Here is a 21153-nt window from a genome sequence, read left to right on the forward strand (position 1 = left end):
AGTGTAAACAATCCCTGGCGCTGGAGGTAAAGCAGAGATGAATTTGGCCCAGTATCATTTCAACAACTCATCTCTAAGGTTCACTCTTACCATAAGAGTTTGAGTTCAAACAACTCCAGCTAAACCCAGCAGTGCTTGATCTCCAGGAAGTGCCTATACCAAGGTCAGCCTTTCTACATGAACAGTTTCCCCCACCTTTATAATATGATGCATGCGATGCGCCATGCACGCCATTCTGGGCACAGACTTCAGGTCTGACCTTGCAAAATCCCACTGAGGTAGCAAAGTGTGAACACTTAAATGGACACTTGGCAAGACCACCTGGTTTAACACCCCAACCAGGGGCGTCAGAACCATGGGGGCCAGGCTGGCAGCTGGAGCCTGGGCAGCTGTGGGGGAGCCATAGACCCTCCACCTGCCCTGGGGGTGCAGACACAGGCTGGGAACAGCTCTCGGGCCCTGGGCAGGTGGAGCAGTTTAGTTCAACGGCTCTCTGCACTCCCGCCATACACATACATTACTCCAGCACCCCACCAGCAAAAGCAGCATGTTATTTTACACCACTGGAATTGAAAGGCAAAGTGACAGGTTCTCTGTGTTGCTTACCGCTTTGCTCTCATCCCGATGTCTTTTAGGATGGTCTCAGTTTTCCCTGATGGATTCATGATAGTTGTTCGCAGATTCTTTAACTGGACCCCAGCATACTGAAAATGTTTAAAAAATGATGAAAGGAATTTAACTACACACAATCTTAGGGCTTCACCTGCAGAGGGATATGTTCAGGATGAGACACAGGGGATTATTACAGCAGGTTCAGAGTTGTACCTGGCATCTGTGGGTAAACTATACAGAAGCGCAGGGGTTCTCAAACTGTGGGTCGGGACCCCTCAGGGGGCCGCGAGGTTATTATGGGGGGGCAAGCTGTCAGCCTCCACCCCAAACCCCACTTTGCCTCCAGCATTTATAATGGTGTTAAATGTATAAAAAAGTTATTTTAATTTATAAGGGGGGCGGTCACACTCAGAGGCTTGCTATGTGAAAGGGGTCACCAGTACAAAAGTTTGAGAACCACTGCAGTAGCGAAACATAGACTCATAGACTCTTAGACTCTAGGACTGGAAGGGACCTCGAGAGGTCATCGAGTCCAGTCCCCTGCCCTCATGGCAGGACCAAATACTGTCTAGACCATCCCTAAAAGACATTTATCTAACCTACTCTTAAATATCTCCAGAGATGGAGATTCCAAAATCTACAATTTTATTTTCTGCAACTAAACTATATTTCAGGGCCTTAGCTCAGTGAAGCAGCTTGCTTGGATTCATGAAGAAACATTTTTGAATTACAACATTACACAGTACACAGGTTTCTGTCCATCCACTTAAGTATTTGTATACACTGCACCCACAACAAGGGCTCCATTAACTGAAAAGAGAACAAAGTCTATAGAATTACAAATTGGGACGGGGACATGTCTAAGATAGGTGACAAATCTGAAGAACTGTCCCCTATTGAGGTGTTAACCGAGGAGTTTTTGAAACAAACTGATAAATTAAACAGTAATAAGTCACCAGGATCAAGTGGTATTCACCCAAGAGTTCTATAGAAAGTCAAATACAAAATTGCAGAACTACTAACCGTGGTATGTAACCTGTAATTTAAATCAGACTTTGTATCAGATGATTGGAAGGTAGCTAATATAACACAGTTTATTTAAAAAAGGCACCAGAGGCGATCGTGGCACTTACAGGCTGGTAAGCCTAACTTCAGTACCAGGCAAATTGGTTGAAACTACAGTAAAGAACAGTATCAGAGGGGTAGCCGTGTTAGTCTGGATCTGTAAAAGTAGCAAAGAATCCTGTGGCACCTGTGGCAACCTCCCTGGCCACACTATAGCAGACCTTAAGGTGGCCATCCTGCAGCAAAAAAACTTCAGGACCAGACTTCAAAGAGAAACTGCTGAGCTTCAGTTCATCTGCAAATTTGACACCATCAGCTCAGGATTGAACAAAGACTGTGAATGGCTTGCCAACTACAGAACCAGTTTCTCCTCTCTTGGTTTTCACACCTCAACTGCTAGAACAGGGCCTCATCCTCCCTGATTGAACTGACCTCGTTATCTCTAGCTTGCTTGCTAGCATATATATACCTGCCCCTGGATATTTCCACTACATGCATCTGAGGAAGTGGGTATTCACCCACGAAAGCTCATGCTCCAAAACATCTGTTAGTCTGTAAGGTGCCACAGGATTCTTTGCTGCTAGTAAAGAACAGAATTATCAGACACATAGATAAACACAATATTCTGGTGAAGAGGCAACACAGCTTTTGGAAAGGGCAATCATGCCACACCAACCTCTTAGAATTCTGTGAGGGTGTCAACAAGTATGTGGACAAAGATGATCCAGTAGATAGAGTATTCTTGGGCTTTCAGAAAGCCTTTGACAAGATCTCACACTAAAAACTCTTAAGCAAAGTAAGCAGTCATGGGATAAGAGGGAAAGTTCTCTCATGGATCAGTAACTGCTTAAAAGACAGGAAACACAGGGTAGGAATAAATGGTCAGTTTTCACAGTGTACAGAGGTAAATAGTGGAGTCCCCCAGGGATTTGTACTGGGAGTAGAGCTGTTCAACACATTCATAAGGGATCTGGAAAAGGGAGTGAACAGGGAGGTGGCAAAGTTTTCATTTGATACTAGATTACTCAGGATAGTTCAGTCCAAAGCAGACAGTGAAGAGTTACAGAGGGATCTCACAGAACTGGGTGACTGGGCAACAAAATGGCAGATGAAATTAAATGCTTATAAGTGCAAAGTAATACACACTGGAAAACACAATCCCAAGTACACATACAAAATGATGGAGTCTAAATTAGCTCTTACCACTCAAGAAATATGTTGGAGTCATCATGGATAGTTCTATGAAAACATTTGTTCAATGCGCAGCGGCAGTGAAAAAAGCTACCAGAATTTTAGGAACTATTAGGAAAGGGATTGATAATAAGATGAAAATTCCATATTGCCACTATAAAAATACATGGTATGCCCACACCTTGAATTCTGCATGCAGTTCTGGTCGTCCCATCCCCCAAAAAATAAATTAGAACTGGGAAAAGTACAGAGAAGGGCAACAAAAATGAGTATGGTTATAGAACAGCTATGAGAAGAGATTGAAAAGACTGGGACTGTCCATTTGAAAAGAGACAAGGGGGACATGTAGAAAATCACAACGGTGTGGAGAAAGTGAATTAGGAAGTGTTATTTACCCCTTCCCGTGGGAGCAGCACAAGAGCTGGGTACATTTGTTATTACTGAAGTCAATGGGACTGAATAAAGAGTGCAGAATTTGGCCCATACCATCAGCAATGGAACTTTGCCACAAAATTCAGATCAGGCTCCAAGTTCCAAAACATCCCCCCGCCTGCCCCCGCCCATCCTGTCACAGCTCCGGGTGCTCAGACGGAGGGTTTGGTTCAGCCAGTTTCATACGGCTCCCTCTAGCCATGAAGTCTGGATCTGGGTTTAGATTCAGCCCCCAGTTCTGGGACTGTTCAGATCTGAGCATATTTGATTCAGGCCGATCGCTGCAGCCCATACTTTACCCTCCCATGTAATTTCGGAGAGGGCTTTCAGCAGCAGTGGCTAACGCTCTGCGCTGCGGGTGAGTGCAAGGAGGCTGCGCTGCAGCTGCAAGGTTCATAGCTGACTCCACTAGAATCCCTTCCCCCTGGGGCTCCCAGGAAACATTCTCTGCAGAGGCAGCTCCACCAGCCTTTGTGCGCCCCCCTGCATCCAGCCAGCCCAGCTGGCCAGCGTAGGGCAGAGGCATAGCCCTACCCTCACCCCACCCTGGCTTCCACCCACACCTTGGAGAGGCTGTTGCTGGTGGAGGTACTAGTAGAGTGTAGGGACTCTGCTCCTAGCCCCAGGGCAGATTCCTGGCCCCCTCTCCCAGCTGTGCAGTGCCACCTGCAAGGTGGCCCTGAATGCTCGCTCTGTGCTGGAAAATGCCAAGGCCTTTAAGGGGAGGTATCTGCCCACAGAGAGCCCCTTACCTCAATGCCCGTCAGTGCCACAAACAAGCGAAGGATATCATTGGTGCCCTCAAAAATGCGGAAAATCCTCAGGTCCCTCAAGACTCTTTCAACACCAGTTTCCTGTGCAAACAAAGACCTTAATAGACTCAAGTGATCCCAGCAAGGGGAGTGCACGCAGCTGCCTTGGCTCCTGAATACAGCCTTAAAAATGATGCATGTAGTTCTACTCTTGGTGGATGGAACCAAGCTCGTTTACCTTCATGTATCCCATTCCTCCAAGGACCTGGATGCACTCATCTGTGACGTACCAGGCTGCTTCCTAAAGATAAAAACATCACAGTGCAATAGAGGGGAATGTTTCTAGTCTAGATGTGATAACTTAGATGTGTCAGCAGAATAGCAGTTAGCACAGCGGCTCTGGGCAGTCCTAAGGGGGCCTGCGTTCGTTAGAATACTGTGATGGCAATGGTGGTTACCTGTTAGTTATCTGTGCTGTATCTTATGATGTGCTGCACGTATCCATCCCACTTCAGGTGAGTGCACACCCAGGGCACCAAAACCAGAGACCTTTTTCCCCTTGCAGAACCCCTTGCAGCAGCCCAGGCGCAAGCTCCAGGCTCGTATTACCAGGTGACGGTATAAAGAGAGAACCACCCTGAGCCTCCCTCCTTTCTGTCTTACTGGAAATCAGTGATTTTGACTCCAGTATAGAGGGGAAGGAGGTGGGTTGTGGGATGGACAAGTGCATCACACCTCAAATGACAACAGTCACAGAACAGGTAAGTAGCCATTTTTTCTTCAAGTGATCGCACATCCCCATTCCACATCAAGTGACTCACAAGCACTTCAGAAAGGATGAGGGTTTTGGAGTTTGTCTGAGCAAGGACTGCAACACCGCTCATTCAAACCCAGCACCATCTCTCAGTGGCTGGGAAACAGCTTTGTGTTTAGTGAAAGGAGTCACCAACGACCAGGCTGCAGCTCTGCGAATATCACTAATGTGCACCTGACCCAGGAACGCAGCTCATGCTGCTTGAGCTCTTGTAGAACACACTGAAACTCTCCCAGGCAGAGGAACCTCAGCAACAGCAGAGCACAATAGGGTGCAGGACGAGATCCAGAAAGATATTCTCTGCCCACAGACAGGGTGACCCTTCAGTCTGGCAGACAAAGAAATGAACAGCTGAGGAAACAGCCCAGCCCAAACTGTTTGGTCTTGTCCAAGTAACAAGTCAACACCCTTTGGACATTCCAAGCATGGAGCCCTCCTCATCCTCACAAGGCTTCAGAAAAAAGCTCGGTAAGTAGGTAGGCAGATTAAGGTGGAAGTGCGAGACTACTTTAGTTAGAAATGTAGGGTGAGGATGCAAATCAACCTCATCTGGATAGAAAATTACATCTGGAGGGTCAGCACCTAACGCACGCTGCTCTGCTACCCTGCTGGCAGAAGCACCAGGAATGATTCTTTCATGGAAAGATGGAGCAAAGAATGTGGAGCCATAAGTTCAAAAGGTGGAACCATTAGAGCCTGCAACAGCTGCAGGATAAATATGACATTAAAGAGTTGGCGTTACCTTAAGTTTGGTTAAGGAAATATCTGTGCTATGAAGAAAGGCCCTGAGTAGCATGTAGAAGGAAGGCCTTGAAAAGAATGAGTGAAGAGGACAGAAGGAATGAGAGAGGGAGGTTCAAAGAATAACTGGTGAAATAGGAGGTAAGCCTTGGACCGACAGGGGTGGCTGCGGATGCGGATTATAAAGGTGTGCTCCTGCCCGAGTTTGCATAACCCTCTTGGAATCAGAGGGACGGGATTAAAGGCATATAGTAGCCTGTCCTTCCATGACAGCAGGAAATCATCTGTTATAGATCCTGGGCTGTGACCTGCTCTGGAACAAAACAGGTGACACTTCCTGTTCAGATGAGTAACCAAGACATCTATTTCTGGTACCCCCATGACTGAAAGATGGATCTTGCAATGTCCGGTCTAAGGGACCACTTGTGATTCCTGCTGAATGATCTGCAGAGATGATTTGCCAGGCAATTCTGAACACATGGTAGGTGTGAAGGTTTGAGTGTGATTGTATTTTTAATATAACCCTCAAACCCCCATAGATCTACAGCCTCTGGGCAAAGGCGATCCCACTTGGCACCTCCCTGCCTGTTCACACACAACACAGCAGCAGTGTTCTCCATGGGGACCTCTACGATGCATTCCTTGGTGTGTGGAAGGAAGGCTTGACACGCCGTGTGAATAGCTTGTAGTTCCAGAACATTTCTGTGGAAAGAGAGTTCTTGATCTGACCAAAAACCCTGTGTCTGACTATCTCCTAGGTAGGATCCTCACCCTAGGGATGAAGCATTTGTGACCAATGTCGTGGAGGGCAGAGTTGAGGAGACAGGAAACCCTTTGCATACATTGGCAGGGTCCACCCACCAAGCTAGGGATGACAAGATGCTTACAGGTACGTGAGTCAGCATGTCCAATGAATGATGAGATGGTCAGCAGACTGATTTCACCCGCCTTGCATGTGGTGAAAAGGCTGCCATGCTGTCACGTATGTGCAAGCTTCCCTGTGCCCCAGAAGTCTCAGGCAATTCCTTGCTGTTGTGCAAGACTGGGACTATGGAACTATGGGACTTTGAGGTCTGCACAGAGGTCCTGCATTGCTTGGACTCTGGCCAGGCACAAGTGCCCTCTTGCTGAAGTCGAGTCTAGATCTGCCCCAATAAGCCTGATTTTTTGCGCAGGGATGAGTACTCACTTATCCTTGTCAGAACGAAGGCATCTCTGGATATCATTGATGCCCCTGAATCAACCAGTCATCCAGGTACAGGAATTCCTGGACATCTGGCTTTCTGAGATGAACTGTCACCAGGGCCACGCCCTTTGAAAAGACTCACAGGGCTGAAGATGGACTGAAAGGCAGGACAGTGAACGGATAATGAATGCTGGCCATGATGAACCTTCCTCCTGCAGCTCTGGTGGTTGGCCTTGTGGAAATCAGTCAAGTCAAGAGTGGCAAACCAGTCATTGGGATGTAGAGATGGATAACAGAGGCTAGACTTACATGGGGAAATTTTATCTCTTTATGTATTTGTTTAGGTTTTGCAGGTCCAAAATAGGTTTGAGTCTTCTCTCAGAAGTAATGGGAATAGAATCCCTTCCCCCAGTGTTGAGGAGGGACCCCTCTGGCTTCTAACTATAAACCAGATGGTATTTCTTGGATAAGAAAAGTCTTGTGAGATTGGCGCCTGAAAAGGGACTGGGGCTGGGTAGCTAGGTACCCTGGCTAGGTACAAGGAATAGAGACAAACTGCAGGGAATAACCTAGTTCCACCGTGCTTGGTATCCAGCGACTGACTGAAATATGGGTCCAATCAGCTAGGAAATGGGATAACCTGCTGCCAAATGGAGTGATAGGAGAGATGAGATCCAGACACAGTGGTACTCTGGCCTCGACTAAGAAGTCCAATAGGCTGCTGAGAGATCGAACACTGTCTTGATGAAGTCGAAGCAGATAGAGGAGGAGGTGGCCTTGTCCTGTGGAATTTATGTCATCTCTGCTTGACCAGCCTGTCTCTGAGGGTAAAATGGAACAACTGGGTTGTCTGAGGATGAAAGTGCCCAAAGGTTCCTTCCCAGCAATGTAAGGGCTGCCCTAGAATCTTTTAGGGAATGCAGCATTTCATTGGCTTTCTCTGTAAACAAATTCGGGCCCTTAAACAGGAGATCCTCAGTTGTCAGTTGGATCTGCGCTGGAATTCCAGATGACTGTAGCCACAGACAGCGTCACATCACAGGCACAGATGCAGTCACTCTAGCCTCAGCCTATTCAAGGTGGCTGGATGGGAAGTTTTGGCTACCAGACAACCCTTGTTAATCATGGCTCAATATTCCTGTCTAACATCTGCTGGCAGTTTGTCAAGAGTTAGCCCTGTTACCAGAGACTGGGAAACTGTATCTTGCCAGGAGAGCCTGGTGATTTATTCTCTTGACCTGTAACCCTGACACTGCAAAAATGTTTCTTCCAAAAAGATTTTGCAGTGAAAGAGTTTTTTGGAGTCATTATTTTGAAGTGGATTTGGCATGACCTTTGCGTGATTTCTCATTTACTGCAGCCATCACCGAGCCCAGGGTAGGGTGAGAATAGAAATGTTCATGACATTGGAATGGCACTTGGTATCTGTTCTCTGTTCTCTTGGCAGTGGGAGGAAGTGATCCTGGTGTTTGCCATATAATTTTTGTAGGCTCCAGGATGGCTTAATTAATCAGTAGAACTACTCTACCAGGTCCTGAGGTATGTAAGACATTTCTCCAGACATTTCTCCTTGTCTCAGAGTGACTTAGACAAGTGAGGTCCCAGAGAAGTACATAAAATAGATGGTGTGCTCCATGGGTTCCAGAGGGCCCATGGATAAGTCCTGAGGCTCCAGTGAAAAGTAGTCCATGGCCTCTTGTCTCTAGACCTGCCTGAAAGAGTCCTGGTATTAAGATCTAGATCACTGCAAGAGGATAGAGAATTATGAGATCTCCTACAATAGGACTGAGATGCATAAGATTCCTTGGAGGCACAATACTCCATGGTGCAGGTGACTGGGCCTTGTGGCTGGATGTGGCAGTAGTGGGACAGCAGGGTGGCGGACCCTGAGAAAGTACCAAGTGTTTGAGTTGCAGCTGCTCATCATAGGTACTGACATTTGCTGCGCTGAAGCCGGAATTGAATGGTACGTCACTGATTATGTAAACAGTTCCGGAGCTTGTAAAGAAGTAGCTGCTACCAATGACTCTAACTCTTGTACAATCGAGGAGTCTGGTATCAAAAGGCAAAGCAAGTCTCTAGCTGCTGCATATAGGCTGTTGTGGGTGTCGAGGATGCCATGTGTAGCCGCGTACTGGCGTGCAGATGATACAGATAGTCCAGGCCAAGGAGTTGGTCTCAATAGTACAGAGGATGCGTACCAGAGTCAAAGAGCTCCCTAATGAGGAAGATCTGTTAGGCTTAGAGGCATGTGGGTCACAGGATTCAGCTTCTTGTGGGATCCTGGGGCAGGAGAACGATGCCTCCCTTCTGAACCTCTCTGAGGAGGGATTACGGAGACATCTGGTGGTCACCCCATCATGGAGTAGAGCCCAAGGACTGTGTGCAAAGCAGCAGGGCTCGGAGGGAGGACACAAGTCAGCTTGCATCAGAAAACAACAAAGTCTCACCTCCTGAAATGGTTTGGTCCTAATTTTGAACCCCCTACAAATCAGGCACCTACTCCGAATGTGGCCCTCCCCGAAACCCTTCAGCCACCGGTCGTGAGGGTCACGGACAGACAGAGACTCATTACAGCCAGAACGTTGTTTAACACCTGGGGACCTAGGCATGCCCCGGCACCCGTGTGTCAACAGGGTAACTACAAGTCTGAAAACCCAACAGAAAATGGACTGAAATGAGCTATTATCTAACCAACGAACCAAACTATTTACATCACTTTACACACTTCTCTCAGTGGAAAAGGGAAGAATTGTGCAAGCAGGCACACATGCGCCCCCTACCGACCATGGTGGTGAGGAGGAACTGAAGGGGGGTCGGGGTGGCTCTGCCCCATTATACCATCAGCTGGTAGCACGAGCATACAGTGGTGGCGTGTGCAGCCCTGAAAGGTACCACTCGGGGGAAAAGTTCTCCAGCCTCAGTGCACTGGGCGTGCAGACACCTGATGTGGCCCGGCCACGTGCAATCACTCAGCAAAGAACTGCAGGCACTGAATTGCTGGGCTCTGCTGCTGACTGTGGCAGCAGCCGGGCAGTCAATGCAGGCAACGCTGGGGGAAACAGCCTGGTCTGGATAGAGACTTGTAGGGAAGTCAGCTCCAGTGGACACTGCTTAGTCACACCTGCCTGAGCAGTCTCCCTTTGCATTGTCCATGCCCAGCAGTGAGAACCGGGTGGTTTGGGGTGGAGGGATCTTCCAGGAGAGGGGTGGGACAAGGACAGGCTGCCTGCTGGAAGCAGGAGAGGCCGATCGCAGTCCAGGAGGGAGCTGCTCTCTGGCTCCAGGATTGATGCCTCAGCTGGGGTTCCTGCGGTTGCAATCCCTGGGATGCAATGCCACCCAGGAGGAGAGAATACCTTGCCTCTGCAGCACGCCTTTCCCTTCCAGCAGGACACCGATGTGGCAAAGCCCTGATACCCGCTACTGCTCAGCAATGGGGCAGCATGAGCCCAACACTGACAGGCCACGCTTGCTCTGAGTCTGACCCTCCTCGCAGAGACATATCGTGCTGGGAATCAAACACACTTACTGAGGCAAAAATCTTGCTGATTGAAGCTTCAAGCTTGTAATCGGGCACCTTCATGTCCATGTTGGCGCTCACCACGTAGGCCATCGACTGAAGAGAAACCAGCCATTTGCCTTTGGTTACACTGTGTATGTGCCCAAGACCCATCCCACATCCCAGGGCAGGCTGTATGGAAGATCTGGCTTGGCTTGGCTCCATCCTCTCCCTCTCTTCTGCAGCAGGCACTGCCCACCAGAGGTCTCATCTCAAAATCTATCCCTTCCATGCTCTCCCCTGCAGGCATAAGGCCCATTCTGACCTGATTCATAAGGGCACTACCCTCTCTTCCTTCCATCCTCCCTCAGCCCAATTCCCTGCCCTGCACACAAGAAGCCAGACAGCCAGTGAAGGGCAAGCTGACGGGCAGGAAGTTGCAGCAGATTTCAAGTCTGTGTAACCCTGGGATCTTGTCATCATTAGCCTCATCCCGCTCCCCCCACATACCACCCAGGGGTCATTACACTCATTTGTTCTAACTTATTTGCAATTAGACTGTAAACGCTGGGGCAGGGACTTGGCCTTCCCAACTGCTCAGACAGCACCATGCACAAGGGGATCGGATCCTGCCTAGGGCAGCTGGGCACTGTTGCAATACCACCAGGGCTGCCCCTCTGCGGGTGTAAACCAGCAGAGCACCACTGGCTTTCATTTACTCGCAGTCACCTCAGTGGAGCCTTGCTGGCTTCTGAAACCAGCTCATAACGGAGACTGCTGCTAGTAATCCTGCAGCCTGCTTCACCCGCGGCTAGCACATGACTGCCTGAGAGGGCACACAGCTACTACCAGCTCAGCAAAAGGCCACAGCAATTAGGGAAAAATGAAATATGCATATTCCAGGTGATACTGGGAGGAAGTTGTGGGGGTGGGTGTGTCATAAACAGATAGCTAAGGGTTAATGTCTCTTTCACCTATAAAGGGTTAACAAACAGTGACCTGCAAACACCTGACCAGAGGACCAATCAGGAGACAAGATACTTTCAAATCTCGTGGAGGGAAGCCTTTGTTTGTGGGTTTGGGGTTTGGCTTTGTTCTCTCTGGGTCCTGGACGGGACTAGAGGTGCAACCAGGTTTCTGCCAATCTCCCTGCTACAGTCTCTTATCTATTCTGAATTGTGAGTAAGAAAAGGCGGTTATAGTCTTTTAATTTGTGTTTTTTTTCATTTACATATGTGTACTTGCTGGAAGTAGCTTAAATTGTGTTTCTGCTGGAGAAAGTTTCTTTCTATTGTTTATAGTTGAAAGACCCTGGAATTGTTTACCATCTAAAGTGCAGAGATAAACCTTTTACTTTTTTTTTTTACAAGCAAAACTTTTAATAAAAAAGAAAGAAAAAAAAAGTAAAAGGTTTATCTCTGCACTTTAGATGGTAAACAGTTACAGGGTCTTTCAACTATAAACAATAGAAAGAAACTTTCTCCAGCAGAAACACAATTTAAGCTACTTCCAGCAAGTACACATATGTAAATGAAAAAAAACACAAATTAAAAGACTATGACCGCCTTTTCTTACTCACAATTCAGAATAGATAAGAGACTGTAGCAGGGAGATTGGCAGAAACCTGGTTGCACCTCTAGTCCCGTCCAGGACCCAGAGAGAACAAAGCCAAACCCCAAACCCACAAACAAAGGCTTCCCTCCACGAGATTTGAAAGTATCTTGTCTCCTGATTGGTCCTCTGGTCAGGTGTTTGCAGGTCACTGTTTGTTAACCCTTTATAGGTGAAAGAGACATTAACCCTTAGCTATCTGTTTATGACAGGGTGAGAAAAAGAGATACAGTCCTTGCCCATTGAAGTTCCTCCTCTCCTACAGGGTGAATTCCCTGGGATTGTGAGTTCCTGGATTGGTTGGCTCACTTTCAGTCAGGGTGAGAGAGGGAAGAGGTGTTTTGTTTGTGTTTTTTTGGGAGGATTGGAGTTGCTTGTTTTTTGTATACCCAAGGCTGCTTTCAACCTGCAGGATAGGAGGAATTACTCAAGCTGGAATTTGGCCAGGGTGCTGAGCTTACACAGCCCCAGTCCTATGAACGGGTCTGTGGGAACATTGCCAAAACTCAGCACAGTGCTCCCAATACCACTCTGGGACGCTGGCTCAGAGTCAGAGGGCCTGATTCTTCCCAAATGCACATGGGTTTCACGCCAGCTTTATGCCAGAGTCTTTATAGCATGACTCCCACTTTACAGCAGCGTAGGCAAGCACAGAACCAAGCCTAGAGAAATAAGGGCTGCCCAGTGATTTGCCAACAACACCTGGAAGTCTCATCCAAACACTGAACCAACCCAGCCTGCCAGCTCAGCCTACGAGATATGACACCAGATCAAACTGGGATGGCAGCAGGTAAAATCTGTTCTATTTGATATAGATGATATAGATCTGCATCACCATAGTATCTGAGTGCCAGCCACACATGCATTAAATAACATCTGCATCTGAGGAAGTGGGTATTCACCCACGAAAGCTCATGCTCCAAAACGTCTGTTAGTCTATAAGGTGCCACAGGATTCTTTGCTGCATCTAATATCAAGTATCAGAGGGGTAGCTGTGTTAGTCTGGATCTGTAAAAGCAGCAAAGAATCCTGTGGCACCTTATAGATTAACAGACGTTTTGGAGCATGAGCTTTCCTGGGTAAATACCCACTTCGTCAGATGCATTCACCCACGAAAGCTCATGCTCCAAAACATCTGTTAGTCTATAAGGTGCCACAGGATTCTTTGCTGAATCTAATATCAAGTGTGGGTCACTATCTCCCATCCAGTCCCCAAGGCGAGAAGTGGGTGTGCAGTGGACTGTTTTGTTTTTTCGTTATGTTTATTTATATGACAACAGTGCTCTGTGTTTATATCAGAGAAGACAGGTCAGATAATGTGCCTGGGACTTGAGAAGGAAGAGGGGAGGTTTGGGATGGTTCTTAGGCCATGGTGGAGTTCATTCCACAGTCTGGGACCAGCCCCGCAGAACTCCCTGTCTCCTGAACAGACAAGCTTTATCCTGAAAGTCTTGCTGTGCCTGTGCAATGGAGTTGTTGACCATGGTCTTTACCCTGCAATCAAGAAAAATTTCTCACCTCTGTAACATAGTGGAGCATGGCCATCCGTGCAATCTTCTCCTGAATAGCCCCATAGTTGCTGATCTTGTCTCCAAACTGCTTACGATTAGCAGCATGATCAACCTGGTGTTACATAAGAGCCCATGATCACACCAAGAAGCTAATGTAATACAGACAAGAGGAATTTTTGTCTGTGTCCGAGCTGCAAGATTTGGCCATATATTTCAATTTTAAACAAAATCAAGTTAACTGATGTTTATAGGAGCAGCTATACTGAGAGGCTGTATCCTACATAGCTTGTGTCAGCCAAGCTTGCTGCACACCTCAGGGGTTCCTGGCATCTCTCACATCCCCACAAGATCCCTGTGTGCCACCTTCCTACCCCCTCTAGTTCAGGGACTCACTGCAACCCTCCCATTCACTTCCCCATGCCAAGGGCTCTCTGTATATTCCATTTCCCCCTTTCAGGTTTTCCAATTTCCACCAAAATCAATAGGGTTCTGCCCAGTGATGTCTAGAAAAATTTCTGAAATTTTGCAGTCGATTGGATACAGTATTCCAAAGGTATCACATTACATCCAATCAGAAATGCCACCAAGTTAATTCAAAGGATTGTAAGCTCAGCCATCAGCTAAACTCCAGCCCCAGAGCCCAAGCCATTAGCCCAATCTCATCCCATTACACAAAGAGAGAAGAAGAAGAATTTCTGTCTAAAAGACTAACCAACATATGCAGCTAAGTAAGCTAAGGCCCCAAATCTGGACAAGTCTTACAAGCATGTGGAGAATCCCAGAGAAGCCATCAGGACTACACACATGCTTAAAATTAAACACAGACATTTAACTGTAATTCTTTTTGTCTAAGTGCAGATCTTTGACCTGTTGGCTCTTCCAGCGTCAGCTCCTGTCTCTCTCCCTGGATGCACATGTAATATGGGTTTCCCAGAGCTAATCCACCAAGGGGGTGTCTCACAGAATAACTGACCACTGCGTCTCACTGGCTATCCTCTGCTAACATGTGGGACAGCTGGACAGTCCATTTTCAATTGCCCTGAACAAACATTCCGCACTATCTAATCCTGTTTAAAGAACAAGAACGTACAGCTTTGACGATTACTCCACGCATGGTGCCTGCCAGGGCGGAGGCCATCCCAAAGCGCCCATTGTTCAATATGCTCACGGCGACCATGAAGCCTTTTCCGAGCTCCCCAAGCAGATTTTCTGCTGGCACCTTCACGTTATCAAAGTGCACTTCAGCTGTATTGGAACACTTGATCCCCATCTTCTTCTCCGGGGGGCCACTGACAAAACAGAAGAAAACCAGAGATGGCTTCAACCCGACTGAGACCTTTGGACATGCACACCTATCTGCATGTGAAGTTTCTGCATTTGTGAATGCAAATAAGCATTCTCACGTACATGCTGGTAACTACATGCCCTGGCCCTGACCCTGCAAAGACCAAGTGCCCCCTAACTCACAGTGAAATCAATGGAAGCTGAGGGGACTCAGCTCCTGGTAGGATCCAAGTTACTTGAGCTACATGTGATAAAACCTGGCAGTGTGCAAAGGTGGGTGCACGTTTATGTGTGGTAATTCTGTGTGCAAATAAAATGTTAACACAATGTCTTATATAGAAACAGGGAGCAGTTTAAACATAAAGTAAATTAAATAACCATTGCGTCTTTCTAAAGGCTCTGGAACATTACCTTGTACCCTGTGCCGGACCATGAAGCTGTATAACCTCAAGCACTGTTCCCCTGGTAATGCCAACACTTCTCTCCTAATGTTTGTCATACTCATTGTAGCAAATCGCTCAGCAGAGGGAAGTTTAAAGGAACATGGATTATATTTTGTTATAAATAGAAAGTGAAAGTGGCGTGTGAGCATAATGGTCTAGCACCCTCTTGTGGCTAGAGATCTGGAAAGCACATCCAAGTATCCCTGGTTAATGTCCCACCTTATGATTCTTGACCCTACAAGGTGCTGAGTCCCTCCAGGATCAGGCATAACATTTGGCATGGCAGGATGGTGTGGTCAGATGTTCGGCTGCATGTGTGTGTTACCCCAGTGTGCTGTCCCAGCTCTGTGCAGACAGCTGGCACAGCAGACCTCGAGTGAACCGTTAAAGTACGAAGGCACCCAGCCATGTTTATTGTCAACACCACGGTACTAGGATCCCGCAGACTCTACCGGACCATTAATACATGTATGCCCATAACAATGGACCAGCTCAGTGAACGGCAGGACTTTCTGTTCCTCTCTAGACTAGACAGAGACACTCTCTTTGAGGCTCCATTTTGTATATCAATATGAAAAGTTATGTATTGCCCCTCTGACGTAGCCAGTTACACCCCATCACCTTGTACATCTTTATCCATTACACTGTTATCCTGACCTTATCTTTAGGATGGGATCAGCGTGCTCCTGTTATCTTCAGGGACTGTGTTGGTATCAAGGTGTTCTGGTACCACCCTTCTGGAATATGTTTGTGCAAGTGCTTTGTGCCCAGTACCTCTTAGAAATGTGTGTTTTGCAATATCAGTCCTGTTCTTGCCAGATTCTGTGAGCAGGGCCGGCCTCTAGCTCACAGCCTGATTTTACTATATATCAGCAAAGTTTTGACTGCTGCTTTAGCCCAAGCCTCTGATACAAGGACTCATGTCTCAGGCTCACTTTCTGCTTTTGTTTTTTTATGGGGAGGATGTTTACCCATCATCCCGGAAAAGCATAATGCATGGGCTGAAGATGACCCAGTGGGCTAAACACTGTTATGTGGTTACTTTACTTTGCCATTAATACCTCATCTGTCCCTTAGTTTGCACATTCCCTTCTATGATTGATGGATAGATTTTATTTTTTAATTGTGTTTAGTTTTTTATGGTGGGCCTGGGAATGTCAGGCCTGGGACCAGGACTGAGGAATGTAATTTTATGATTGAGCTTTGGGGGCACTTCTAGATAATTAATATGTATGGATAAAATGGATATGGTGTATATATTTGATGTTATATATGGGTATATATGTATAGTATGTATGTGTTGTGACAAAGTTCCTCCTCTAGCTTGGTGGGTCCTGCGCTTATTGGCAGATTTGCTCACCTCAGTGATCTTCCCCACAGTCTGGGTCAACTCTTCCTGTGTCTGATCAGGAGTTGGGAGGTTTAGGGGGAACCCGGGCCTGCCCTCTACTCTGGGTTCCAGCCCAGGGCCCTGTGGATTGCAGCTGTCTATAGTGCCTCCTGTAACAGCTGCATGACAGCTACAACTCCCTGGCCTACTTCCCCATGGCCTCCTCCAAACACCTTCTTTCTCCTCAGCACAGGACCTTCCTCCTGGTGTCTGATAAAGCTTGTACTCCATAGTCCTCCAGCAGCACACCCTCTCACCTTCAGCTCCTTGTGCCTCTTGCTCCCAGCTCCTCACACACATTTCCTCTCCTCTAGCTCCCCCCTGCCTGACTGGAGTGAGCTCCTTTTTAAACCCAGGTGCCCTGATTCGCCTGCCTTGATTGGCTGCAGGTGTTCTAATCAGCCTGTCTGCCTTAATTGGTTCTAGCAGGTTCCTGATTACTCTAGTGCAGCCCCTGCTCTGGTCACTCAGGGAACAGAAAACCACTCATCCAGAGACCAGTATATTTGCCCTCTACCAGACTCCTGTACCCCACTGGTTTAGGTCTGTCACAGTGTACATATGACAGCACTTTATATTTAAGCATAACAATTTTTTTCTAGTCTGGTTGGTGTAGTTTGGCCCTTGTGGTACTGCAGATAGCAACATATTTTTATTAGGGCAATTACAATTAACACCTGTATTATTATGTTTTGAAATATTGAGATAGGCATTATTACAGTCTGTTTCACAGGGCTGGGTATATGAGAAGTAAAACAGAAATCCGGAGTAGTAACATTACAAATGAGGCCTTTTTATATAAATGTTTTGTAATTAGTTATTGTACCGTGCTGTTCAGTCATGTTATAGGTTACTTTTACTGCTAGTTACCTTTTGGTAAACTCTACTGGGCAGGAAACAGGAATGATTAGCTTTTCTGTTTGATTGCACTGCTTTGTGATAACTCACTAGCTGATATAGATTTAGTTGTTTTTTATGGATGCTGCTTTTTTAGATAACCTACTGAATGGACAGTAACTAAATATAATTATTAAATATCGCTGTGTTAGGATTTAGTGTTGGTACCCAAACACTGAACAATATTGTTTTGAATAATGTGCTTTATTTAGGAGGCAGTGTTACTGATCCCAAAGTGTGACTGGCACTACCAGGGAATTTATTTACCTAATTTGTAGTTACTGTGTAACTTCATTTTTTTTATTAGGGTTTGTTTGTTTGTTTGTTTTTCATCCATGTTGTTTGCTGCCAGTTGTTTGTTGATTTTTGCCTGTGGTTGGTTGAACAGTTTAGTAAAGTTATGCACATTGTAAATGTAGTACAGTAATAAAACTGTTGCTTTTACACAGTAGCTAAATGTAAATTAAATGACAGTTTACTTTGGTCCAGACAGTAGTTTGTAGCTGATTGCCAATTTCATAGTCCATATATGGTAGATTGAAGTGTAGTTGACCAGTTTTTTACTTATAAAGCACTTAGTTTTTCTTTTTCTGATGCTTGGGTTTTTTGTTTGTTTTTTAACTGTATGCAGATATCTGGTGTTTTTGGTTTCTAGGATGCAGCCTTAAACAGCTTAAGTTAGTTATCATAATGAAGTTTGTGTTTGTTTGTTTGACATTTTTGTAAATGTGTGCAGTACACGTTTCAGACAAGCTGCAATTCAAGGTCACTGGGAGAGCACCAGCTGGATGATGACTTAGTTTTAATGCTACCAGTCTGCTAATCTAAAATCCAACCCAGCAGCATTAATATCTGCCGGTATCTCTTGGCACCTCACTACAGGGCTATGACAGTTCAGTGGTATCAGTAACCTTTACAAGCCAGTTCAAGAAACCTGCTCAGAGGAGAGCTGTGACTAACTCCAATATTTTAATTGCACCAGTGAAATCAGCCTATAAAAACACTCAGTCAGGAGAGGAAGGCTACTCTATTCTCAGCTAGTAATGAGGAAAACAACAATAAATAATAACACTAATATTTATTACACGTTTCATTGTTAAAAGTGCACACACTAGCCAATGATAACAAAACTTTTGGGTGGCAGGGAAGTGTTGCTATCGCCCTTGAACTAACAAGGAAATCAAGGCATATAGTGATTAAGAGACTTGCCAAAGAGCATACAATAAGTCAGTGCTAGAAATACAGATCCTGGATTTAGTCCTAGGCTGAGCCATATAAACATAAGGACATAGGAACATAAGAATGGCCATTAGGGTGACCAGACAGCAAATGTGAAAAATCGAGACAGGGGGATGGGGGGTAGTAGTAGCCCATATAAGAAAAAGATCCAAAAATCGGGACTGTCCCTATAAAATCGGGACATCTGGTCACTCTAATGGCCATAGTGCAAGGGTTCTCAAACTTCATTGCACTGCAACCCCCTTCTAACTACAAAACTTACTACATGACCCCAGGAGTGGGGACTGAAGTCTGAGCCTGCTCGAGCCCCACTGCCCTTGTGGGGAGAGGGGGCAAAGCCCAAGGGCTTCAGTCCCAGGTAGGGGGCCTGTAATCAGAGCCCCAATGTCCAGGGCTGAAGTCCTCGGGCTTTGGCTTCAGCCCCAGGCAGTGGGGCTCGGGCTTCGGCTCGGGGCCCCAGCAAGTCTAAGCCAGCCCTAGTAACCCCATTAAAATTGGCTCACGACACACTTTGGGGTCCTGACCCACAGTTTGAGAACTACAGCCATAGTGGGTCAGACCAATGGTCCATCTAGCCCAGTGTCTTGTCTTCCGACAGTGACCAATGCCAGGTGTCCCAGAGGGAATGAACAGAACCAGGTAATTATCTTGTGATCCATCACCCAGTTCCAGCTTCTGGCAGTTAGAAGTTTAGAGACACCCAGAGCATGGGGTTCCATCCCTGCCCATCCTGGCTAATATCCTCCATGAATTTATCCAGTTCTTTTTTGAACCCTGTTATACTTTTGGCCTTCACAACATCCCCTAGCAATGAGTTCCAGAGGTTGACTGTGTGTTGTGTGAAGAAATACTTCCTTATGTTTGTTTTAAATCTGCTGCCTATTAATTTCATGGGTGACTCGTGGTTTTTGTGTGATATGAAGGGGTAACACTTTCCTGTTCACTGTCTCCACACCAGTCATGATTTTATAGACCTCTATCATATCCCCCTGAGTCTCTTTTCTAAGCTTAACAGTCCCAGTCCTTTTAATATCTTCTCAAACCTATTAAGTTATAAACTTTCTTACCTGGTCACTCCCCCGAACGCTCTCTCCACAATGAAGGCTGAGATTTTGTCCTTCACTTCCCCTGTTGGCTCCTTTACTGGGGTCTTGGCGAACACTGTGAAGATCTCAGCTGTCCCTCCATTACTGGAACCCAAAGCAAATAGGGAAACAGTGAGCCCCAGATCCCCACAACCTATAGTTAATCAGGTATTCTCTTTCCCGCTCAGGGATTTCCCTTTTTCCATTACATCCTTTTACACTCACTTTTTACTGCAGTTAATAATAACAGCAGCTAGCCTGTGTGTAATTAGCCCTAAGGACAACACTTCACACTGTCAGAGACAAATAATAATTCATCTTCCTCACCTCCTGGGAGGGAGTGATTAGACCGCATTAGCCAGAGACAATTCAGAGGTGAGGCAGATGGTGGATAAATTACACACCCTGGTTGAATGAGTGCATCCCACGCACCAAGGCTTGCATGTATACACAACTTGTAGTGCTTTACCCACACTGGTCTAGTTAAAGTGATACAGCCACTACGGGAGGAGGAATCAGCTATAGCATCATATGGCCCCTTTATACCGATATAGCTGAGTGCATACCAGAGGTTGCACCAGTGTGAGCAATTTGGTAAAAAGTTACACCCCTACCTGACAAAGTTATACTAGTGCCAAACCTGTGGGTGGAGCAGGCCTACAGGGAAGAGGAAGGCTGTCGCAGGAAAAGGAGCCAGGGATGGGTAAAGTAAAGTTGAGTCCCTTTCTTTTAGCTAAGAACTTGTTATACCTTCCTGCTGGTTGTCTTCCCTAATATAAACCTGCTCTTCTACCCCTTCACCATAACTTTCCCTGACACCTGACATACAGCTGGCACTGCCCATTACACACCTTAAAACATGGCCTAGAGAGACAAGGGACTTGCCCAAGTCATACAGGCACTCAGTGGCAGAATGGGGGCTAGAACTCAGGAGCGCCTCGCTCCCAGTGTGGTGCTCAGTACATTCTACGTTGCTGTTTCTCCTTGGCCTACAGGAAAACATTCTGATTCAGGCACTGGAACCTAAGCACATGCTGAAATGTTGTCTTGGCTCAGGATCCTAGTTAGCACTGGTCACAGATGCTCGCTAACATCTTACACCCTAACCAGCAGGGGCAGGGGAGCTGGTTCAACCGACATTAGGAACCACCCTTCTGACTCGTCATTCCAGCTCTGCACATAAGGTTTGGAGAAGTCCCACATCTTCCCCTCCTTCCAGGGCCACAGCTGCCTCTCTGTAGTAGGGTCTGGAAGATCCCAAATGACCCAAGGAAGGCTGCTCCCAGGAGATGTCCATCCTGGTGTGCAGGACAAGAGACCTGGACTGTTTGGATCAGGTTCTGACAAGCCCCAAACCCTCTGAAAGCTGCCAAAAGATCAGAGGTGCCCCCTACCCCC

At 46.6% G+C, this 21153-nt stretch overlaps 1 protein-coding gene across 5 annotated transcripts in view; it reads right to left on the reverse strand.

Annotated features, from left to right (window-relative positions):
• LOC127056288 (very long-chain specific acyl-CoA dehydrogenase, mitochondrial-like) overlaps positions 1 to 21153 on the reverse strand; it is a 215433-nt gene that overhangs the window by 12770 nt on the left and 181510 nt on the right. For 4 of the 5 annotated variants that reach the window (XM_050963918.1, XM_050963920.1, XM_050963916.1 and 1 more), the window contains 7 exons: positions 19738 to 19860; positions 14508 to 14706; positions 13425 to 13529; positions 10326 to 10412; positions 4291 to 4353; positions 4053 to 4154; positions 607 to 704 (listed from right to left, as the gene is read on the reverse strand). In XM_050963918.1, the coding sequence (XP_050819875.1) occupies positions 607 to 704; positions 4053 to 4154; positions 4291 to 4353; positions 10326 to 10412; positions 13425 to 13529; positions 14508 to 14706; positions 19738 to 19860 (777 nt within the window). The remainder of the gene's footprint in view (positions 1 to 606; positions 705 to 4052; positions 4155 to 4290; positions 4354 to 10325; positions 10413 to 13424; positions 13530 to 14507; positions 14707 to 19737; positions 19861 to 21153) is intronic. The other variant, XM_050963921.1, reaches the window with a different exon arrangement.

Source organism: Gopherus flavomarginatus, chromosome 8, assembly GCF_025201925.1.
Source record: "Gopherus flavomarginatus isolate rGopFla2 chromosome 8, rGopFla2.mat.asm, whole genome shotgun sequence".
NCBI lineage: Eukaryota > Metazoa > Chordata > Testudines > Testudinidae > Gopherus > Gopherus flavomarginatus.